Raw genomic sequence first — 24,451 nt, 5'->3', positions numbered from 1 at the left:
ATTGCCTATAAAATAAATATTGTTTGATCAAACACATCCACTTTTGAGACAGATAACAGCAGCTTAAATTTGGCTATGCAAAGTTACTGTATACGCATGATTTGGCAACTCATTAAATATTAAAGGTATATAATAATTGAGACTTCAGTAATTTACCGTAATGAGTGTAAAACTTTGGTACAACACATTCAGGAATGTCTCAAAGGTGCAGCAGTTTACTGTAGTAGAACCTAGCTCATACATTGTGGAAAAAGAATGCCAGAAAAATGTACTAACAAGGAAAGTATATGATCCGAACTCGCAACAAAATTCGAAACTGAACTATTGTTGACATCTACATAATGCGAAGCGTTTCATGAATTATGGCAGCATGAGATGACGATACGTGCCATATACGAGTTGGAAGTTGCTGCCCGTGTTGTTTTTGTGTTCTCTTCCGCTGTCCCCATCTTTATTTGTGGTCAATATGATATGCAGTATGTGCTGATCTGGTGGGGCCCAAGAGGTCCAAAACGCATGTTTTTGTTTTTGCGGCTTCGGCAAGCATTTAGGCTTATTGAATTCAGGCTGGGTCAGCAGCTTTTTCAGGCAGGGCATTTCAGCAGGAAGTTTTGACTTGGCGAGAATCATTGCAGCATGAGGCGCAGGCGCATGTGAACCTGGTGGGGCCTGAGCGACCCAAGACGTGTGTCGTCATTAGCTTTGTGATGGGAAACGGAAATGACTGTTGGCAACATTGGAATACGATGCCGCCAGAGCAAAATATGACACTCACTTCATGCCACCTGCAGCAGGGAACAGGGGCACGCTCGGGTTATTGCTTGTTAAAAGCTTGCATTATGCTTCCCATGCCACACGTGCAGTGAAACAGATAGGTGGAGATGCTTATGCGATAGCGTTGGAGAGGATAGCTGTGAAGGGAGACGTGTGACAATTCACGAGAAGATTGGCTGGTATCAGGACAGGAAACTGAGAGTGTGCCAACATGTTCACGTTACACGGCAGACGAGTACTGCGGGGAAGCTGCCTTTGTGCATGCCTACTGCTCTCGATCGCACGTGCGGCGCACTTGTTCACATGGGATCTAGTGGCCAAAAAAACGTATCATACAATCAAAGTTTGACAATACAGTGAAACCTTATTAAGCCATAGTTGGCCGGAGCTCAGAAAAAGTACGTACTTAACCAAAATAGCATGAGATTGAGCATGAGATTGCCCACTTACGTGTCTAAAACGGAACTAAGAAAGAGTGTGATGAAAGGGGAAAAAAAACGAGCAATATTTATTCACTTCAAGCGACAAAAGTTTATTTTATTTTGATGTCGTGGCGGCCTAGCAGCGACGATAGCGGCCTCGAACTTATTGAAGCTGCAAGCCAGCTTTTCAGCCTGTGCCCTCTCCTCGGCAAATACTCGCATGGAAGATTCTTCATTGGCATTGCATATTCTCCGTGCATGGGCACGATAGCCTTGCAGAAGTTGCATGGCAACTTTTTCATTGCGGGGTGCTGTTCTCGTCGCGATGATTGCATTCATGAGGCTGATGTATTGCGCTGCTTCTGCCACTGTCGGGCCTGAATTGCCCATGCTGTCGCTTTCCGAATTGTCCTCATCCCTGTGGCTAGGCGCCGGGATGAGTCACCGGACTTTTTGAGCAACATCATTTGCACAGATGAAGCCAATTTTCGCAGAAAGGCCTAGGTAAAGTTTCATAATGCACACTATTGGAGGGACTCCAATCTACACTGGGTAAAGCGCAATCGGTACCAGTACCAGTGGTCGCTCAATGTGTGGTTCAGAATTTATGCCGTTGCTATAATCGGTCCTGTCTTCTTCCATCACACACTGACTGGACAGTGTTACGGGGACGAAATCCATGAAGGAGTGGTTGATGAGTTTCTCGGCAAAGTCCCGCCAGCACACAGCAACAGCCGAGCACGAAACTGGCTGGATGAGACTTTTCATGCACAAGCAGCAAGCTTGCTTTATGCGCAGCTTGCTGACATCCTTCTCCAAGGCATCCAGGTGGTCCACGTAGTGAAGCGGAAGGTCCCTCGTGAGAACAAGCCTATGAGGGTCTGAATCATCTTCAGTAAAAGCTCGTTAATTAGAATTCCACGGTGATGCTACGAAAATCCGAAATATACAAAATTCGAACTAATGAAAGTCAGAGAAAGAACTTGATCGGTTGAGGCACATATATAGTCCAACGTAGACTGAGTGCATGTGCGCACATGCTACGTCATGTTGGCATGAACAATGTCTGTAGTTCGAAGTACCTGCATAGTCAACGTAACCGGACGCGGCCAACACATTCCGATGTGCCCGACATCAAGACGGCTCTTGCTCCATCTGCGTGTTCGTCGTGCCGACTGTGCTGACCCACAATGCATGGCGTAAAGAAAAAAGAATGTCGCAGTTTCGCCCAAAAGGCGAAGCATCGATTGCGATAACGAATTAGTAGATAGCTATACAAAGTAAAGATAGTAGTTTTGTCAGCTGTATAAGCTTGTAAACATTTGCTTACTAAATAAATGAACAATCACTGTGTCACGTGTGCACAGGTAAACATGAACACATCTTGCTCAATGACTGCGGGAGCCTGTTGAAAAACGCTAAAGTGAGGGATCGTGGCCGCAGCAGTGAGCGAATTGACCTTCATACATCTCTTGCTTCAACGCAAATAAAACGTAGAAAGCACATTGCATGCGAAGTTACTGGCACTACGCGCACTCTGCACACATCGCAAATCGGTTTGAAGATGAGGCCCGCATGGGCGTGCACTTCAGCCACGTCGCAGATCGCTTTCAAGATAAGGCGCCCACATGGCTGGGCCGTAAGCAGCTGCCACCGGAGAGGTACACTCTCTCCCTCACCTCACCCCTGTGCTTCCTGGCTGCCGTCCTCGCTTCATATGCTTGTTCACACACACGAGATTGAGCCACGTTCACCGGCTCACCCTCGCATGCTTTCGCTTGCACATGCAGGATACGGCATGCAACGACAATCATATCGCCCTTGGACTTTATACGGAACCTCACAGCGATGCCAATGGCAAAAATGCGTCTGGAGTGTCCATATAACTGCTCTCACAATAAAAGGTACTCACGCCGCTTCACCGACGGTCGCAGATAATCATTCAAGATGTTGAAAGCGGTGCGCTGGTTGGGGATCGTTTTGCGCATGCTCCGGAGAGCCGACGTCTAGAGAGGGCGGCATTTCGGCTGGCACAGGACAAGCAGCATAGTGTGACTGGCTGCATAAGACATGCGCCGAAAACGTCCGACTATAAATGCATTTTTGCACCACCAACGCTCACAGCAGGAACAAGTGCTCCGCTGTAAAATGCACTCGCGAAACACACCACAGCCTGCTGCAACATTGATCTCCATTTTACTTTTGTAGCTACACCGGCTGCACGCTGCTGAGTTCCATTATACGTATAGGTGGCATATAGGGGTAATTGGAGATTGCAGGGAGAGGCCTTCGTCCTGCAGTGGACATAAAACAGGCTGCTGCTTGCTGCTGCTGCTGCTGCTGCTGCTGCCGCCGCCGCCGCCGCCGCCGCCGCTGCTGCTGCTGCTGCTGCTGCTGCTCTTTGTTGTACTGCAAGTGCCGCGATAAATGTCACAGCAGCAATGTTTCAGAGATTACGAACACCTCGTAGAGGAAGAGCATAGCCTCCATGATGCCACATAAAAAAAAGAAAGAAACAGAAAAAAAAACGTGCAGCGCTGCGTCAGCGTTTTATCTTTAAGGCCTTGAGAGAGGGAGAGAAGCAACCTGCAACAGAGGTTTTGGCCATGCCTGGCCGGGGCACAAGAACGTCTCTCTCCATTCAGGTCTAAACTGAGGGAGGGCCGCAGATGGAAAGAGCAAAGCTGCGCAGCTCGTGTGGTAACGCCAGCGTCACCAACATGCTCACCGACTCTCCCCATCCATGATGGTGCGGAGTTGGCATTATCGGTGGCGAAGTGGATTTCACGGTTAATTAGCAGGACGCGTTACATATTGCTTTTAATGCATTGTTGAACGGACTGTGGGGGCTGCTTCAAATTATCCGAAATTCCGAATTAACGGGTTATGATTGAATGAGCTTTTACTGTACAGGATTTCCCGCGGGTACAACGTTCAGGCAGCCTGCCCTACCACGTCAGTGCTGACGTCGTGGCCGTCACTCTCGCTATCCGATGTAAGCGCGTTCACGACGATCGCCTTGTCGGTTAGAAGCACTTCGTTTTCAAATCTATAACAGTGCGCTTTTCACCAGCAACATCGTGCATTGCCGAGGATCAGCAGGCGGATCAGCCATTCAAACAAGTCAGCAAGTCAAACGAGGTTGAGAAACATGGCCAGGAACGACTTTGATGCAGTAAATAAAGACAAGCACGTGCAGCTTAATCCGTTAGCTTTATTGCACAGAATGACGGCCGTAGAATAAAGAACCAACTGTGAGGGCTCAGTGAATAATCTGGAAGCAGCGCCGATAGCGCTGGCAGCATAGTTGGCGCGATTCATTCGTATTTCGGAGGGTGGTGTGGCGCAGAGGTATGGGCATCTCTCATAGAGAGAAGTGCGTGGCCACAGTTGGAGCGGTGACCAATAGTGCAGCGACTCGCATTTCACTTTTCCTTTTTTCTTTTTAAGGATTTCACACTCCATTACCTTTCGGCATGAATATCCAGCAGCCAGACTTCATCGTTATAACCGATAATGCGGCATGGGGGACATTGTAGTCAGCTGGTTATTTCTCCATAGAAAACATACAAAAGTTGACATTGCAGCAGCTTTTCATTGTTATAACCTATGTATTGTTAGAACCGGTATCATTATAAGTGGGTTCGACTACATGCTGAACGTTGGTGGTGATTGTGTTTTCCGGGAATATATTAATCGGTATAAAAGAACCGTAACTGTATTAAGTCATTTTTTTGCATTCTTGATCACAAGCGTTCGCACTGGGAAATTGTACGAAACAGGATCATAATGTCACGTGGTGGTGACGTTGAAGAACACAGTAGCAATACCGTGAAAGACAAAACTAACTTTTATTGGGCGAACCTGTGCCTACAAAAACAGGCTACACTTATAGCACAACGATAGCGGCGAACACGGTCGGCGATCATCGAAAATTTGAGCAGAGGGTCAAGCGCGTCAGCTTTTATACAGCAGTCGTCGAATGTTCCAGACTAATAGTTCGGTCCCGCGTGCCTTCCACAACGTTATACACCATTCGCGTCACGCGATGAAATTAGATAACACAACTTTCGGCGACAACAGACAGCCGGATAGAAGTATCGATAAGTTTCTAGAAACTTTGGATACATGCAGACGCGTCCCGCGCTGTGCGATTACATTTGTTAGGCGGCAAAACGTGGTCGCCCAATGAAGATAAGTACACATATCAATATCAAGAAGCTTCTACTGTATATCAGGTTGGCACCATTATGTGCAGAAAGGCTTTTGCATGGTTTCTTGTGTTGTTTGTGCTTCCACTAGAACTTTCCTGCCAATTTATGGAGCTGCCGTATTGTGTAGATGTAATCAGTTAAACCTCAATATAACGAAGTTGGTAAAGTCGGCTTTTGTACAAAATTTTGCTATATTGAAATACCTTTTGTGCAAATAAGTACTGTTGCTGCCAAATTTTTCTCAAGTGGAAGGGGGGGCTGTAAAATTTTTTGAATAATCGGGAAATAAAAAAAAAACTAATTTCGCTGTGAAAAAAAAGTAATTGTTTAACTTAATAATTGGTGACCAAACGTAGGATTTTGTGCTGTGTCAATACCTTCACTCACATCCACGGTACAAAGCAAAGCGTGAAGAGCTCCACCACTGCTGCTGATAGTGTCACTCAAATGAAGCCACGGCCATTTAGGCTCACCTTTGCATTGTGCCTTGCTGCAAGATAACTCCAAGAGGGGTCGCGCGCTGTCTGGTTGTACACTGACAACCAAGTGCAGCTGTGGCGCAGGGCCGGAGGAGGAATCGCACAGCCATCTGATCCCCACTACCTGAACCTTCCCCTCTAGGATGTGCATTAAGACAACGCACATCAAGGCACCATTTTTTTCAGCTCACCTTCGCACTCTTCTCCTCACACCCTCAGCAAATGGTGCATGGGGCATGATAGGATCTTATCGCACTTTGCATAGAAGATGATGAAAGGGTCTTGCGGCTACACTGCTGCACTTTGGTAGCTGCTCTCATTTGCTCGGCGTGTAGTTTGAGAAATGCCTTGGCAGGCAGCCGAATTTAATTCAACAATTTGATGATCTGTATCCGTAGCAGTTTACATTTATTGTCTCAATATTTTTTCGCTGCAGCAGTGAAATTTCACTATACAGTCAACTTTCGTTGATTTGACTCTGACAAGACTGATGAAATTGAGCAGGTTGAATTGAACAAGATGCAGAAAAAATGTGAAAACACACCGCCCATTTATTCGGCAGTACCATATTTATGATTGTAACGTGCTCGCAATTTCCATGACAACAAAACAAAAAAAAGGTATAAAGTTGCCCTCGATTGTAATGTGCACCCGTTTACCATGACCTAAAAAAGAAAAGTCCTTTATAGTACTGCGCACTTCATTCTTTCATACAGAAATACAACTTTCTCTCATTTCGAAAAGATTTACTTCCAACGCACTAAAGTTGCAATAAATAAAAAAAAAGTTGCAGTTTCGCCCGAAAGGCGAAGCATCAATTGTGATGGCAAATTAGTAGACAGCTATACAAAAAGTAAGGATAATAGTTTTATCGGCCCTATACTCACTAACTGAATTAACTAGCATGATGTCACGCACGCACAAGCAAACATGAGCACATCTCAGTCAGTGACAGTAGAAAATTGTTACCAAAACGTTGGAGTGAGGAAGTGCTGTAGCAAGAGCGGGCGAATTGATCTTTGTGCAGCCTCTCACCTCATCGCGAACTACTTAAGCGATGAAAACACAGTGCGGCGGTGCGCCTAGATGCATAGGCTCTTGTCTCCATCGCCGATCACTTTCAAGATAGGGGCTGCACCATACGCAGCAGCTGCCGGAGTAGAACGTCTTTCCTGCTTGTGCGAGATCCGCATGCAAATTTCAGGAACTCCTAACACCCGTGATGCAACCAGATTTTTGTCTGTCCTTTTAATTGCGGCATGGTGGTGAACTCGGCACGTCTTCGCATTTGGCACTTCCATGCTGATAGAGTAAATGCAGAAAATGGGAAGACGGACAGTAGACCAGAGAGATAAAATTTAATGAAATTTTGAGGGGTGTGAAAAAAAACTGGTATCTTTCATGTTTTAATCTTTTTATATGAAAAATTGAAAAAAACGTTACGATTGTGCGCAGAGCTATGAAAAACCCGACACATTTATTTCTTTAATACTGAAAATAATATAGTCGTTACATTATTGCATCACAAGTCACAGTAGAGCTTCCAGGTTCAAAATATAAGCATGATTTCACATCAAAGCATCAAGACCGACATTTGTATCAATCTTTGTCCGATTCATTTGCACTTGACGCGTCAATGCTTTACTGTGTAGCGGACGAAGCCTCCAGGATATTGAGGTTCGAGCGCACGTACGAAAGTTTTTCCACACGATCCCCTGTGAGCTTGTTGCATAGCTTGGTGTACACATTGCCAAACTCTGACAAGTTTCTTTCACATGCCGCAGAAGAAGACAGAATCTGCAGTACGCGACAGGCGAGTAGGTATGTCGTACTTTTTGGAAGCCGTGGTATTACAGTGGAACCTTAGACGAGTCATGTATAAAAGCCGTTGCGCTTGACCTGCAAATGAGATTTTTGCTGCTCGCCGACTCTACTCGCCACTGTCATTATGCTTGAGTGTTACTTGTTTCGTTTCGTTACTTGAGTTTACTTGTGCGCTTTGACCTGCTTGCAATGTGCCACACCAGACAGATTGTCTGTGCCAGCCAATACAGTTGAACCTCGCAATAAGAAAATCAGCAAGGAATGCGAAAAAATTCGCTTTCATGAGAATTTTGTTGTTGCAAAACTAGACAGCACAGATAGTTAATGCATCTCATAACAAAACTTGGCGCTCAAAATTCCATTAGCTTACTTTGGCAAGCTTGCCCGAGGATATAGAACCATATTGCCGGCAGTACAAACTGCGCTGCATGTGTCAAACAGCAGTGGCAGCACTGCTCCGTAGCAGTATTCTCGGTCAATTGCTTTAGGAGATGCAATCACTTGTGTGAGGTTTTGTGTAACTCTGCACCGGACACAGAGCAACAATGCTCCATGCATGCAGCAACATTTCTCCAGCCCATCTCTTACCCGTAGACGCCAATGCGTACGGTTCTGAGCACTAAAGTGGTCGTATCTCGTATGCCTTAAGGCAATTGATTGAAGTTACGGCCCCTTTGCGAAAATCTACATCCAGCGCCTAATCTTTTCACAATGCCTGTCAATTGGCACCGAAACCAGCAGTCTTGAAGCAAGGGATGCGCATTCCCGGACGATTGCTCAATCACGCCGCGATGCTTGGCAGTCTATGCTGCGACCGCCATCTCAGGCATCATAAACGATTCCGGGTCAGTGGGATATGGATTTCCTTGTTTTTGCTGCATTTTTCTCATCAATGCACACATTACGCACCGCACTAGGTGTGCAAAGACAGTCGTGACATGTCAGTAGCAACATGCGTGCCACTTCAATCGGGCCATCAACAAGCAATGTGTTGGCCATAACCTGTTTCCAGTGCTTGGAATCACTTCCGCCAGTTGGTTGTTTTTGTGAACCAAAATGGTGGCACCCAAGCAAGTGTAAGGTGCTGGTATTTCATGCAATTTTAGTGCCAATAAATCACATTTGAGCACATTTTGGAGCCTGCTAGCCTTCCGTGAGTAGGTATCATGCAGCGTTACATTCCAGCATGTTTCGTTGATACAGGATTGGTAGTACGACATTTCGTTGTCGAGAGGTATGAAATTAATTTAATTCAATAGGCATTCGCCAGGGATATGAAAATATTTCTTTGTCATGAGAATTTCCTTGTTGCAGGATTTCGTTATTGTGGGTTTTGACTGTATATCACGAAATTAAAACACATATAGAGCTGCACTAAAACTTCGCATAGGGAGTATCGTAATCGTCAGGGAATTTTTTTGCCGCTTACACTTGCTATAATTGGCTTGTCGCTAGAGCCTTTCATCGCGATGAAACATTCAGCAATATCGAACTTCGAAGGATATGTCACTGTTGCAACCAATGTTTCTCTTAAATAAGTTGTGCAGTAGGGGGGCAGGCACTAATGGGGCATATTTGTGAAATGAGACATCCTGTTATGGTGTTTGCTTCGTAATGAAAAGTCAACCTAAAGCTTGAAATCGGCTTTGTCCTGTGGCAGTTTGCATTTCAGACGATAAACACCCGAGGCCACCACTTCCAGTCACAGCAGTACCACTGTGTCACCTACTGCAACCACTGCCAGCACATCATCTGGGGAGTCGGTGACCAGGGCTACCAGTGCACCAGTGAGCATTTGTACTCGTCTGCCTTCCCCCCCTCTCTCTCTCCACTGCTGCTTGACATGAAGGTTTATGTCCATGTGGATGCTTCTTCCAAGCATGCAGAGGGATTTAAAAGATAGCGTGTTGGAACCTGCCCATTCTTGGACAGCACACACACAAAGAAACCACGAGAAAAAGACAGGACAAGCACTGGTCTAACAACTGAAAGTTCTTTATTCGAAGAAAAAGATTATACCCAGTAGAGTAATCATCAAAGTCATGTGGATTACACGAAAAGCAATCATACACTCACAAGTGATCAATGAATGAAATCTCTGCGTTTGCCAGGGAAACTGATGGCTGGCTTATACAAATCTACAGCAAATACAGCAGTCTCATGTGTTCGCTGATCGTGTTGTTTCATAATAATTGAGGTATCCTCAAAAGAAGGTGTGCAGCTGCAATCACTACAATGGCTGGCAAGATGCGACACCACTCCCAAAACGCATGTGCCAGGCGTTTTGTCCCTGCATTCAAACTAGATGTTTTCCCAGCAAAATTGAGCTGCAAATCAGTGCCCATGTTGTGTCCGCCACCATCCTTTGTCTCTTGTGCTCTGCCACTATGTTCCCAAACAATAGCGCTTACTAGTAAAGTAATTCCTAGAGACTTAAGTTTAAGGCCCTAGTAAAGCAAATTTCTACAGACGAAGCTTAAGGAACTACATAATGAAAGAAATTTTGGCTTTAAGGAGGCCTTGACCAGAGGTTGTAACCGTATAAAACTTAAAACAAGACATAAATGTTTGAGGTGCAAGGTCAAAATTCGTCCGGGGCTGTACAAAGTGCAAAACCCCAGAATCATGCAAAATGATTGACCCGCTGCTTATGCTCAAGTCTGCATTTTTTTTTAATATATATGTATATGGCATGCCTCAGTGGCTAGCCACGTATGGCTATTCTTACTGCACTAATAAATTTGAGTTTTTTCAAACATACTCCTGCACCCACACTGGCCATAGAGGCATGAAGTGCTGAAATGAAGCCGTTCTTTATCTCCTGCATACCCTTCCCCTACGTTCCCAAAATGTACCACTCGCCCACCTATTGATTCTCCTGTCTCTTGAGCAGTGATAGTTGTGCATGCAGTAAAGGGGGCTGTTGTGGTTGTTCTGATTTGCAGACTGCGAGATGAATATCCACAAGACGTGCGTGCGGGTGGTGGAGGAGCAGTGCATCGGGTCACTGCGGCACAAGAAGGCCAAGAAGAACCATCGCATGTCTGGTCTGAACCTCATGGAGGGAATCAAGACCAAAGCACGCCGCCCAAATGCCCGCCGGGGCACCCAGCACTCCGTAGAGGACTGGACCGGCTCCCTTGACCCGGCCGTGCTACCCCTGGACCCAGGTGAGCACCCTGCCTGTGTGCTAGGACAGCCTGGGAGGCATGCTCTCAGGTTGCCATTTTGGCTGTATACTCAACTCACATTAACTCATAGGCACTTCAGGACACCATATTAGTTATAGAATTATACGGAGCTAAGTAAATATGTTAGTTTCTGCAAAGACCTGCAAGGTGGAATAAGTTCCAGGTAAAGGAAAATTGCCATTGGCCTGACTCTAGCGGAGCGCTATGAATAAATGCCATTCAGTGACATTGAAGAGCAAAGTTTGCAGTAAAGAAAAAGTGAAAAGATGTCACTAATGATCAAACCTCAGACAAACACTTTCCCTGCGTAGTCTTCATACCATCTGAGCTAATCAAGAGGCTAGCAGACGGCAACATGATGCTGAATAAATGCTTTGGAGCTCTAAAAGCTCGAGGTTCTTATAATAAATTCAGCCTAATGTTGCTGGTAGCTGCACCATAGTCGGGTGCACATTTAGCCTGCCTCTCCACAGTTTTTTTCTTGTACACAGACCAGAAGAACAGAATGCACTCTGCACTCAATATAACAGTTCAGTGAAATCCAGATATATAATTCAAAATCTCCTATTTCAAGTTGATGGATAATTCAGACTGCTCTGTTGGTCCTGGAAAAGTTCTATGTAGTATTGAATAGAGAAAAACTCTCACAAGTTCGAACTCTAAAAGCTGCGCAATGGTTATCTCAAACAAAATATCTCACTCTCATACTTGCAAAGGCAAAGGTGTGATGTGTTGCTAGCTACCAGCTGCAAAAATGACCAGGAAAGACGCATGGGAACTGCGAGCGCTCTCCTTTCCCGTCCAACTTAAAGGAGCCGGAAAAAGCTCCCAGCGTGCACTCACCTCCTCTCCCTCTCTTCCTCCTCCTCCTAGCGCATACTTGATCACATTACTGTATGCTCAACTGCGCTCCCCTTCTAGCTCGACCACGGCATCTCCAACATTGGACACACGGAAGTATGGTGCGCGTCCAGCCATCATCCTTCTTGCCTCACCTGTGTACCTTTTCCGTCAAACCCACAACAAACAGCACATAAGGCGTGATCTTATTGCATTTGGACTTTATTCAAAACTTAGGCTTCTTCCAGTACATGTCACACAGTCACTGATGGAGGAAAGATTACTTTTTCACTGTGAGCCCAGTGAGTCGTGGTTTTGCATGCTGTATCGCACAATTGACTGGGCACTATAGTTAAAGGGGGCTACCCTTAGTTAAACCTCAATTTTATTCAAATAAATTTCCGGTCCCCTTGGAGTTCAAATTAACGATGTTGTACTTTATTACAGTGAAACCTCGTTAAACCGTAGTTGGCCGGAGCTCGAAAAAAGTACATACTAAACGGTAGTACTGTTTAACTGAAATAGCAGGAGATCGCCCACTTACCTGTCGAAAACAGAACTCTGAGAGAGTGTGATGAAAGGGGAAAAAAACATGCAGTATTTATTCACTTTGCGCGACAAAGGTGTTATTTTCGTTTGATGCCGCAGCGGCCTAGCACGACGACAGCGGCCTCAAACTTACTGAAGCTGCATGCCAGCTTTTCAGCCAGCCCCCTCTTCTCTGCAAACACTCGCATGGCAGATTCCTTGTTGGCGTTACATATTCTCCGTGCACGCGTGCCGTAGCGCTGCAGAAGTCGCGGGGCACCTTTTTCATTGCGGGGTGCCGGAGTTTGGAATAGAGTTACGTTATCCCGCCCCTGTTCTCGTCGCGACGATTACATTCACGAGGCTGACGTAATGCGCAGCTTCTGCCATTGTCGGGCCTGAATTGCCTGTGCTGTCACTTTCCATTTCATCCTCATCACTGTCGCTAGACGACACTTTGTCAAGAACAGAGGCAACGATGGTGAAAAGTCAACCTCATAGTCGACATCTCTTCACGGTCGCAGTAGCGCTGCCGAGCAACTTCTCCGCATTCCAAATGCCACACACCGTAGTCAACAGCAGATCCCTGTCGCGTGCCAGCGCCGACTTCTTCGTGTCACGTTCGATAGCACGGACGATGTCTAATTTTTCTTCTGTGCTGAGCACCCGGCGTCCTTTTTTATCCGAGCTTCGGCATGATGCGAGTCCTCACTAGCACAACGCTATGGTAACGACGCCACAACACTCTCTGGCACGCCGTCAAAATGATGTTGATGATGATGCGGCTTCACGCGCAAACGCACAGTGCGCTTGGAGGCCATTGTTCTGATCTCTGAGGCTTGTTGTTCTGCGGACCAGCCGATGGAGACGACGCACCGCCGTGTTTGCGCGACGAAAAGTGTAAACGCTACTTAACCGATGCGTATGCAATAAGCTGGTACGATTTATGCGGATACAAACACATTATGTTCAATGGTCGCTGAGTCGGGGATTTGACTATACTACTTTTAAAACGAAACTACTGTTTAAGCGGGTACGGTTTAACGAGGTTTTACTGTACTATAGAAGGAGTATATACTGTATTACTACTGTACAGGAGTGCATAAGTTGAGAATTATTTCATGCTTACAAATAATTTTGCACATGAGACAGAATGCCATAATTGACTCTATTTGGAACAAAATGTGTTCCGTAATCATTTTCCCTGGGAACCGGTGGAGGATCTAATGCAAGGTACCACAATTGGTGCAGATCGGAGTCGTCCAGAAACCGGGGATGAGTGCGAAGCTACTGTGGCGGGTGGTGCTGCAGAGCTGCTCGACAGGGGGTAAGTTGCCAAGACGTGCATGTTCTCGCAGCTTGTTGGCGTGCGGCTGCGTGCATGCACAGCCTGTGTGCCCTGTTCTAGATGTAATCTGCCATGCATGCAAGGAGCGGGTGGGGGCAAGGAGCACTCTTGAAACGACAGAAGTTTTTTACTGTCAAAATAATAATCTTGAGCAAACAGTAAGCACAGAATGGTTAACAGACGCTATCTGTTTAACGAATATGTACAGTGAACACCCACTGCGCGCAGTCGCCACGATGGAGTCTCCCGAACCAGTTTCTTGCGTGAAAGGTAGGCAGTCACTGAGAGCAAATTATGTGAAATATGTTGTTATGGCGGGCTGTCTGTCTAATGAAATGGAGCATAACAGAATGTAGCCTCAATGCAGTGATCACACGGGTTCACAGCGACCGACTGCGCGTCTGCATACATGTCCGCACACAAAGTTTTCACTTTCACTGCGAGCGCATTGTCACACCGTGCCGTGAGCTTTAGGCTGCAGCATATGAGCATTTGACAGTACACAAGCAACCATTTTTGCATGGACGTTAGCAGAGCTGTTAAAAATAATTTCATTGTAAGTAGAAACTTCGACGACTATGGCAACTTGTGATGTGCCACTGCGATGATTCATCTTTTTTTTTTTTCGTTTCTTCTAAAACTTTGGACATTTCAATATCATTATTTCTCAAGTTGCATTGCACTGTATGTTTATCGGTCTTCTCAGCAAGCAATTTCCTGTTGTTTCTTCTTCTTAATCCAGTATACATTCATTGTTAGGTGCTAACACAAACATGAGCATATGCCATGCCTTTTTTAAATTTGCTTCTTACTGTTCCCTTTCTGTTCCAGTGAACTTACCAGTGCCTAACATCAACAAGTTCATAGCTCATAGCTTCGTGACGTTAGCCGGGCAGCGCGCACAGGCGAGTGTCTCAGTGATGCTTTCTGCTACTAGCTGAACATGGCAGCCCCGACGCTGTAGCAGAAATTTTCCTTGCTGGAGTGCTTGCTGCACACCCAAGTTGTAGCCGATGGCTGCTTGCCAGTTCTAAATATTGGGATCCAAGCTTCACACAGCTTCTTGTCCCACGGGTACATGTGAAGGCTGACACTGGGCTCCGTTGCGTGCATCCGGCACTGTGGACCGCGCAGTAGCCTACCATGTTGGACCTTCAGAGGCAGCCATTACCTATTATAGTGCTTTCAAGTATTGTGAAGTAGACACCTGAAGCGGGAAAAGCTCCCCACTTAATCAGAACTGCTGTGCAGGTGGGATTTTAAACTTTCGTTTTCGGCTTGCTTTGGCGCTTTTGAAGCAGCCAACGCGGCCACTGTGTCCACGTGATCCCTCATACCACATCACCCCTATGCCAGCACCAGCTTTTCCAGTGGTGAGCTCGCCCCCAATAGGGTTCATTCCTAGCCTTTTCCATTTTGCAGAACTTCTGCTGGAATGCTTCCGCTGACAGGCTATAATTTCTTGGCAAACTGGACTTTACCTTATCATAATCCTCCGCTTCCTCACTGCTTAAGCTAGCAATTACATCCATTGCCTCACCCGATAACAGGGTGAGCAGATGCTGTGGTCATGATTCGTGGGAGAACCCTTGCTTCTCGCACGTCCGCTCGAAAGTCACCTAGAAGAAACCATTGTCCTCTCCGAGCTGCATTAGATCTGTCATCTTTAATGACACGCGTTCCCCTGTACTGTTTCCTTCACCCATCTGCCCTGCTGCTCGAGCACATTCACTTTCAAGCTCGAGTTGCTTCAAGTGTCTGTTCCCTTTCCTCACGCTCTTTCTGTTCTTTACGTTCCTGTTCTTCACATTGTTTCTGTTTTTTATATTCCTGTTCGCCCTCTTCTGCCTGACTTTTTACATACTCCCTCTCTCTAATCCTCTTCAGGCATTCCATCAGCTCATCATCCTCAGCCTCTAGAGCAAGAATAGCCTCGATCAACTCTGGTTTGCAGAGTGCATTAGTGGCATCCAGGTGCAACTCCTTCACCAGCTCCGTCAACTGCAGTTTATGCAATGACTTCAAATTCATGGGTGTTTTCAGTGCTGCTCTCTCTCTACCGTACACAGCTATCTTGCCTAACTGGGTGACAACAATAGCTTGAATTACCCATTCAGTTCTAGCGCTTCAACAAAACCTGGCAAAACTCAGCAGAGAAATTGCCACACTCACAACCTTGCAGCCAAGAATCTTGTTAGACCATAGCAAATGCTGCATTCAGTTGCGACTTGGTAGAAGAGGTTAGTAGATCCACATCTCTCCACTGCTTACTAGTTGTTAGGGGACAGGGTTTTGGGGCCTTGAACAGCGTCTGCTTGGAGCTAGAACCAGGTTGGCCATCGAAGATGGTTCGGCAGGGAAGACGAGGTGATATAGAAACAATTAACAGAAGTTTAATACATCACTATGGGTGAGCAGTGCGCTCACCCATAATGACAAGACAAAAATACAGAAACGTTCAGGTTCCTTGCACCTGCACGCAAGGGCAAAGAAGATGTGACCACATGTTATGGCTCGCTGGCTTTCTTATACCTTTCCCCATCCAGGCAGCCTCATTCTCTCTTGTTCACTGGTAGAGGGCCTTGTCAGGACATGTCGGGTGCTACACAGAGGGTCATGGGAGGGAAACCACTCCTTGGCTTAGAGGGGTTGAACGTAGAGCAGAAAGCAGTAAGATTTGCACATTCCATGCATAATCCCATTGCAGACACCTGGCGGACAGGTCTCTTCATGTTGAAGAGCGTGATGATTAGGCATTTGTGTCCTAAGCGCTTATCATCTGTTCGATTCATTGCCGTACAAAGTGAACCATAACAGTATGTGATCCCTGCATCGGCCTGACATCGGGGTGTGCTCGCAGTGAGAAAAGTATGATACTGCGTCAGCCGGAGCGGCTTATCTGCAGCGCGCTAGGTACTTCTTTTGCACTGAAAACGAAATGAAATGCTCGCATGGGCAGTATCGAGCACAAGGGGCTCCGTGGCGCACGCGACAGCACGTGGGTGTCTAACCTAATGTATAGAATATTCTAGAAATCTAATAGTAGATAGTCGACTCACGAATTGAGTTAATCGAACATTCACTATTCGATTCAGTGATATTCAAATATTTGCGCACCATACTCATATGCACAAGAGGTCACATTTCAGTGTAACACAATTTCCATATATTGAAGCAAATTGCTGATCTTACCAACTTTGTCATATCAAGGTTTAACTCTATCTGAGAAAAAAATTGACACTGGGGCTGCATCCCTGCTGGAAAAAAAATATGACACTGGGAAGGCTAAGGGGTCTTGCAACACCTCTTATGGCTATGCATGTTACAGTTTTTATGAACAATAGACTAATAGCGAAATGAATGCAGGATGTCAACTTCACAGGAGCTTTTCGTTGTTCAAACTGCAATCAAAGCTGTGTGCAGCTTGCACCTATATCACACTGAGCTTTTACATTGGCTAGCATCAAGATAATGACACCACTTTCCTCATGTTGCCTATCTCGGAGGCTATACAGTCAAACCCACTTATAGCAGTATTCATGTGGCAGGAAAATACTATTGTTAAAACCAGTAATTCTTATAACTGGGCTGAACAAAGAAAGCAGAGAGGACAGACATCAAAACATTTTCGTCAGACAGAAAAAACTACAGTTGAATTGTCGCTATTGTGAATTAGGCAATAGGTATAATTTTTCTCTCCTCACAGTGTTGATGTGCCAGTTTGTGTTTCATCGAGCAACTGTTACTGCAGGCAATGACAATAAGGCTGGTCATACTGATGATGATGGTGGTACAAATGGCATGTGAAATGCTTAACGACCTCTTAAATCGCAAATTCACGAAATATTTTGGGTTACAAGGCAATTATTTTGGGCTGCTGCTAACACGGAAAAAGGATATTTCACTTGGTATTTCAAATTATATTCAGTGTTTTGAAATTCTCAGTATAAAAATATTTTTACACTAGGACAACAGGCTTTTAGTCTGAAGAACATTGTGATATTTATTTATCTAAAAAAAAACAGTTTATATCACATTTGTTGTAACATGATTTCACTCCATGGTGTTTAATTGACTACTTCATGAAAGCTTTGCATCACATTGATTCCAACAGGTGTGTTGAATCTGCTCCTAAATATTTTCCTTTTTTTTTATTAGATGGCTTTCATTTAGTACCATACACATGCCACAGCTTTCATAAAAGATGTGAAGTCTCTTAAATCCTTTGCTTTCATTACTTTTTTATTATTATATGTTAATAGAGGTATTGATGACACTGTCGGTCCTGAGGCGCTTTTGTTGTTGTGCAGGGCGGCCCGCAAGAACTCTGCCACTGCTGTCGGGCGTTCGGAGAGCTTTCGCCAAAGGGTGAGTGCTTACAGTCTGTTCAGTCCATAAAAATAACACCATGAGGGACTTGGCCCTTTGCCGCGTAGTCCTAGAATGTTCCTCCCCTCAGCACTCCATCTCAGCCCAGGAAAGTGGATGGCAGTGCTGCCCCTTAGCTGAAAAGCACTGCTACCCATTTGTGCTCCTTGGCAATTACTGAGCTAAGATGACTGGAATGCACTGGAGTGGAGAGCTTCTTCTCAAAAGAGTTGCTTAGGGATGTTGTTGAGCAGCAATGTTCTCCTCGGTCAAAGGGCAGCACTGTGCTTCACTTGGATGTGTTGAGGAAAATCTTTTCAACTTCACAACCATTTTGTGAATATAGATGGTAACGTTTGATGTGATTCGGAGCATATCATAAGCTGGAGCAGCCTAGTTGTTCAACACACACTCAGCCCTTTTATTTTATCGCAATCCTTTGGGTTTTCTATTCTTATGGCGTTTTGACATTGGTTTGGACAACGGGTGGTTATTATTGTCCGAACGCCTCTGCAACAAAATTACCTGTGTAACGTAGGATTGATTATGTCCCGGTCTAATTCCTATCTTTCATATGTATTGTGAGCGCCTCTACAACGAAGGCCGTTACAATGAAAGCCACTACAGCGAATTTGCGTGTACAACGAAGAAATTCAGGCGTCCCTGACGGGCCATTTGTTGCATTAGTACAAACGCCATGTAGAGGTGCCGCCATTGTCCCTCACAGATGCACCGAAGTGTGCTCTGTACAAGCAATAAGGCTTGTGCTATGATGCAAAAGTAGTCCTTTCACACTGCTCCAGGAATTGCTGTGTGTCGCAAATGATGATGACATAATGTAATCTTTAAGTGACTACCAACAACATTGACATCTGCACCATTTTCACCCTAGCTGGCTTTGAAGGCCTCCTTCAAAGCCAGCTAGGGTGAAAATGATGCACATGTCAATGAAGGCAAGAGTTATAAAGAATCTGTAAATGAGCCAAGAATTTTGATGGCAAGGGAAGCGTTAGTGGCTTGCGACAGTCTTTAGATTTACCTGGGCAAATCCTGCGTTCCGCTGCAAAACATGATGAGAACCTCAATGCAATGCAACCTCAATGCAACTCGCACATTCTGTCGAACCAAGTGTGCACAATCAAATTAGCTACTTATTGCTAAGTCTCTCTTGAATTCATGTTAAATAAAAGTTTTCTTTTATTAAGCTTCATGAACCTACTCTATTGTGAGCAGTACGATGCACAACCTTTACAGCAAAGTGACCTGTCTGCTGAAGGAATTCAGAGGACCCAAGCCCTTTGTTACAAAGGCGTTTGACTTTCGTAGGCTATGAATCGAATATAGAATCAAGTCACGAAGAAAAAAAAAAAAGGGAATATATTGTTACGGAATAGTATTACCAATGACGAAGAGGCGAGCAGTAAGAAAACGACGACGATTAGAGGCTAGCGCAGGCTGTTGCCTCTTGGCCAAGTGTGGCGTATTACGTTGTAAATATACTTGTATATAGCTTTTCATCTGCATCTTCTTACGTAACATATCTGGTGGAGGTGCTGGGTAAAAAGATGCGGGACAGGGCGGAATCGAAGAAGCCGGATGGGTATCAGGGTGATGGGCCGAGCAGATGGTGTGAAGGCCCATGTTTTAGAACTCCTGGCGGACAACTGCCTGGATCAGGGAAACGGTGACTGCAGGTGCGTTGGTGGGGCTGGATTCGAAGGCAACCGGATAGGCGGCCTCAATCTCACGCCGGACGATCTTGGTAATATCGCCAGTGTTGTTGGGACGAGGAGCGTCTGCACAGGAAGATGTCGCTGGGGTGTTGGGCAAACGGGCAAACTGCTGGTCGATACGTCGGCTTTTAGCGAGTTCCAGGCGGCGGCACTCTTTTATAACAGCATCCACCGTCGCGACGTTGTTGAATATGAGCAAGTTGAAGGCGTCATCGGCAATGCCTTTGAGGATGTGGGATACCTTGTCTGACTCAGTCATGTGTGCATCAACTTTGCGGCACAGAGCCAAGACGTCCTGAATGTACGTGACATAGGGCTCTGTTGACGTCTGCACATGGCCGGAAAGCGCCTTCTGCGCGGCAAGTTTGTGACCGTAGGGGTTGCCGAACAAGTCTCTGAGCTTTTGTTTGAGCGAATCCCAACTGGTGAGCTCATCTTGCGTCCGAAACCAAACTCGAGGTGTGCCACCGAGGTAAAAGACTACGTTGGCGAGCATGATAGTAGGGTCCCACCGGTTATTGCGGCTGACGTGTTCGTACAGGCTGATCCAGTCGTCGACATCTTCCCCATCTTTGCCCGAGAATATGCCAGGATCACGAGGAGCAGGGAGAGTGATGTAGGTCGTCGAAGTGGCAGGAGGTGTCGGAGGCGGCTGAGTCGAGTTGTCGTCGCCGGGAGCCATGAAGCTAGGCTTGACGTACCGTCCACTGCGAAGCTCTGTGACGAGGTACAGGTTTTGAACAGCGAAATTTTTCAACAAAATTTACTTCTTGCAAATTTCAGGCAAGAAAATAAGGTGCTTCACATGCTCAAGAGCCTCCTAGCCATGCACAACAAGAATGTAGCAACCTACCAGCAACTTAGGTATATAGGAATCAATACTATGTACAGTACGTTCGGCATTTATTAAAGGGAACACCAAATTAGTACAGTCAAACCTTGGTAATACATAGTCGGCCGGGAACGACGTTTAGGTACACACTAAACGATGTACGAATTAACTACCGATGCCAGTTTAGAAGTTACTTATGAGTCGGAAAAGAACTACACCTTGATGCTCTCAAACAAGCACACTCAGACAGGCTTTATTTGCGGGCAGGCAGCAAAAAATCGGTGCTCTTCACTTGCTGCGACATATTCGAACTCGGCAAGGCCGCGAGCAAGTTTGTCCACGACGCCCCGCTTCTCTGCAAAAGCTCACGTGACGCTCAAAGCACGCGCCACATCAGATAATGAAGGGCCATCTTCCACATCGTCATTGTCATCATCACTTTCACTTGAAGATAGGCAAGGTGCGATGGCGGCAACAGTGTCGCTCTCCGAGAACTCTGAAGATGTAACAATGTCAACTTCTCGATAACATAAAGATGACACGCTGCAGCAAGGACCGTTGAACACCATGACTGGCAGAATAAAAAAAAAATTTATTCACGCACGAACTTCTCTGGGAGTTGTCTATGTGTAAGCATTGTGCGACTTGTTCATCTCCACGCAGCCTGGTGTCATTATCAATGTTACGAAACTTGATCCGGCCAGTACGAATAAACGACAGCGCTGTGGCGACACGAATTGGTGCGCACAGTGGCACAAGGTGCATTTATAATGCAAGCAGAGTACTGCAGGTGGCGGCGCCCTGTGCGCTGATGACATTCCAATCATTATAAGTCGTTATTGCTCATTAGTGCCTTATCCATCCATCTCGAACCATTATGAACCATGATCAAACGTACACCGGCGGCTCGTGCATATACAGCACGGCTGCATGGACTGTATCTTGAAAACTATCTGCGATGTGGACAGAGAGTGCCGACTAGCTCCGCAAGCTGCGTTTCCACCACTGCGCGCTGAAGAGAGACACGCGGGCCCACATCTTGAAAGCTATCTGTGAAAGGGGCATGGTGCGGCTTGTGCTGAGATCTTCATGAGTGCTGTGTTCTCACTGCCTTGTTCACGTTGAAGCGACATAGCGTGAAGGTACAGTCGCTCACTGCTGCAGCTTTATCTTGAAAGTGGTGGTCTTACAGGATGGACAGACAGAGGAACATTTTTCTCGTTGGCTAAGCATAGAAATGCCTATGCACTAAAAAAAAATTTGCTTCTGCACGGTTACTACTTGAATTAGATTGGATTCGGTTCGACGGCGACAGCGAATTCGCGCCCCTACCGGCAGCTTCATTGCGTTGCCGGAAGTGAATCTTGGAAGCCATGCTTTTGTGCGCTGCAATCGGCAGCAGCTGAATGAGCAGGAACTGCGCCATGGTGGCCATGTTTAAACATTGCTATCGCTGACTGTTGTCGTCCAGGTGACGCAACTCGAGAATCAAACATCTGCACACACAAGATTTTGCAAATTTTGTGCCTGTGCATGTAGAACAAGAAAGAACATAGTACACACTAACCGTTTGGTGGGCACTGACCAACTAAGGTAAGCGATCAGCCAATACATGGGGTTCAATGGGGGCTAGGTGGGGGAATCTTCACAACTACATTTAAACTGCAACTGCACATTAGGCCGGGACATATTAACAAGGTTTGACTGTATGCTAGTGCTGATTATAGCTCGGGTCAAGTGTATGAAAATATCGAAAATATTTTCTTTTTATCAATAGAATTTTTCTTGAATTGGCTGAAGTGCTTTTTTTTCTCTGAAACTAATGAATTAGAGACATCCTATTGTACTAGTGGACCTGTGTTTTGCAGCAATCTTTTATTTATTGCATTGAAAGCTTTGCTTTTAAGTTTTCCCCCAGTTTACACAAGGGCTTTCCTATCTTTACGGCAGGTAAGTTATTGTAAGACCAATCTGCTAACAGACTAAAAGAACCATGTATCACGAGACTCGATCACCTCACCAAGCATAGCCAGCACCGACGGTAAAGAGCAAGCAGTGTCCACGCCGCTAGTTAGTTTCCTATAAAGGTGGGTTTACAGTGGTGGGAATGCTGCTACAATTGCTCCAATCTGTTACATTCCATCAAAGCTGCTACATCCATGTTACAAACAAGAGAAACTGCTTTAATGCTGCTCCAAGATGACCCTCACAGTGCAATCTTGAAGGCTACTACAAAGATGAGTTGTGGTCAATCCCAAGCGGCGGTTGCCCCCACCCTAACAAAGCATTCCCTCGTATATCCTGCCATTCATAAAGCTAATTGAGCTAAAGGATCACTGAGCTAATCCAATGCACTGCACGCTTGTGCATGTTTGCTGTCTGTCATTAGAAAACTCTGTGCATCATATTTGCGGGTCTTGTGTAGTCAGGGGATGAAATTCTGTCAGCCCTAGCAGGGCGTGCATTGCTCATTCCGTGTTGTTGGTGTGTCACGCATTCGCACTTCATACCACTGCTGTGGCCTTGGTGGGAGACCTCAAGGGACTGCGTGAACTTCGTGCGTTCGGCACGTCAGCTGCACCATGGCGCTCGGCAAACTGAAACTTACCCCATTGCATGTTATTAGTTGCTTTGCTGTGTCACGTTTATCTGTGTCCCCTTGTAATGCAGTGGATTTGTAGCTCTGCCATTTTACTACCTAGATGACTTTAGGCGTAAAATAACATTGCTTAAGTGGTGTTGTGCCATTACCACAAGCCCGGATTCCGAATCTGCAAGGTGCAGAATTTATCCTGCGAGCGCCCTTTGGACAAACCCGGGGCTGCGCCGAAAGGCGCAGCGCCCTAATTCTCCCTTGACAAGTCAAGATGCTGAGCCGTCAGGCAGGGGTGTCCTCCGGAGAAGCATCGGCGGGCAACATGTTCAAACGTGTCGCCAAGTGCCAGACAGCCCGGCGCCGTACCTCCCCTTCCCTGGAGGTCACCGCGCCCGCCAGTTTTGAACGGGGTGGCCAGCGTGGTCGCTGATTGGACCCCCCCCCGACGACCGTCGAGTGCTCACTTTGGATTGGGCCGTTTGAGTGACAATGGTTTCTGGGGGCTTATAAGCCGCGGCGCGCCGCCTGGAAAACCGGATCCGCCGACCCACCGGGAGCAGAGTGCCGCTCTCGACTGGAGTGAGATGTGTCACGCGTTTTCGCCGGACGTCGCCGTGCGAGAACAGTCGCGTTTGCTGTGAGCTCTCGGCCCCAGTGCCGATCCCTTCATGTCCTGTATAATGACCTGTATATAGTGTATAAAGTCCCTTTTGTTATTCTCACCGACGCCTGACTCGGAGTCTTCGCTACCAACGCTCTGTCACGAAACGGGTGACGAGCGCTACGGGACCACCTCAAAGTCGTAACAGTGGCCATCCTTCATACCACGGGACACTATTGCTGTGCGGTTGTTGTTTTTTATGCGTTTGTGTGGCTTGCTTTGCCACTGGGGATACTCAGTATTTTCTTTTTTGAGCATGTAGGTTTGCTCGGTGTAACTGCGTGATAGTTGTAATTTGTTTGTGTGTGGTTGCATATGCAGATTGTCTTTGTCGACAATTTTCTTAATGTGTTCTGGCACACTGGAACCATTTTTGATGTGCAGAAATATTGTCCGGCTGACAACGATTCCGAATCATCTTTTTTTATGCTACAAAATCTGCTTCAAATCGTCATTTTTGCTCCTAGAAAGCATGCTCCAAAATGCTGTTGGCCATTCCCATCACTGGGCTCGTAATGACAAAGTCGCACGGAGGAAGGCTTATCTGACCTCTCGAGCTCTTATTATTTGATATGCGCGTAGGCTGAGGTTGGTGCTCCCTTCATACTTCGTTAGGTGGCCTTCCATCAGGTCCGTAATTA

General features: G+C 46.2%; 1 protein-coding gene across 8 annotated transcripts in view; it reads left to right on the top strand.

Annotated features, from left to right (window-relative positions):
* LOC142582219 (rho guanine nucleotide exchange factor 11-like) overlaps positions 1-24,451 on the top strand; it is a 249,425-nt gene that overhangs the window by 101,304 nt on the left and 123,670 nt on the right. For all 8 annotated transcript variants that reach the window (XM_075691662.1, XM_075691658.1, XM_075691656.1 and 5 more), the window contains 4 exons: positions 9,374-9,500; positions 10,659-10,883; positions 13,524-13,599; positions 17,931-17,988. In XM_075691662.1, coding sequence (XP_075547777.1) covers positions 9,374-9,500; positions 10,659-10,883; positions 13,524-13,599; positions 17,931-17,988 — 486 coding nt within the window. The remainder of the gene's footprint in view (positions 1-9,373; positions 9,501-10,658; positions 10,884-13,523; positions 13,600-17,930; positions 17,989-24,451) is intronic.

Source organism: Dermacentor variabilis, chromosome 5 (genome assembly GCF_050947875.1).
Source record: "Dermacentor variabilis isolate Ectoservices chromosome 5, ASM5094787v1, whole genome shotgun sequence".
Lineage (NCBI taxonomy): Eukaryota > Metazoa > Arthropoda > Arachnida > Ixodida > Ixodidae > Dermacentor > Dermacentor variabilis.
This window is presented reverse-complemented; position numbering and strand designations above follow the sequence as displayed.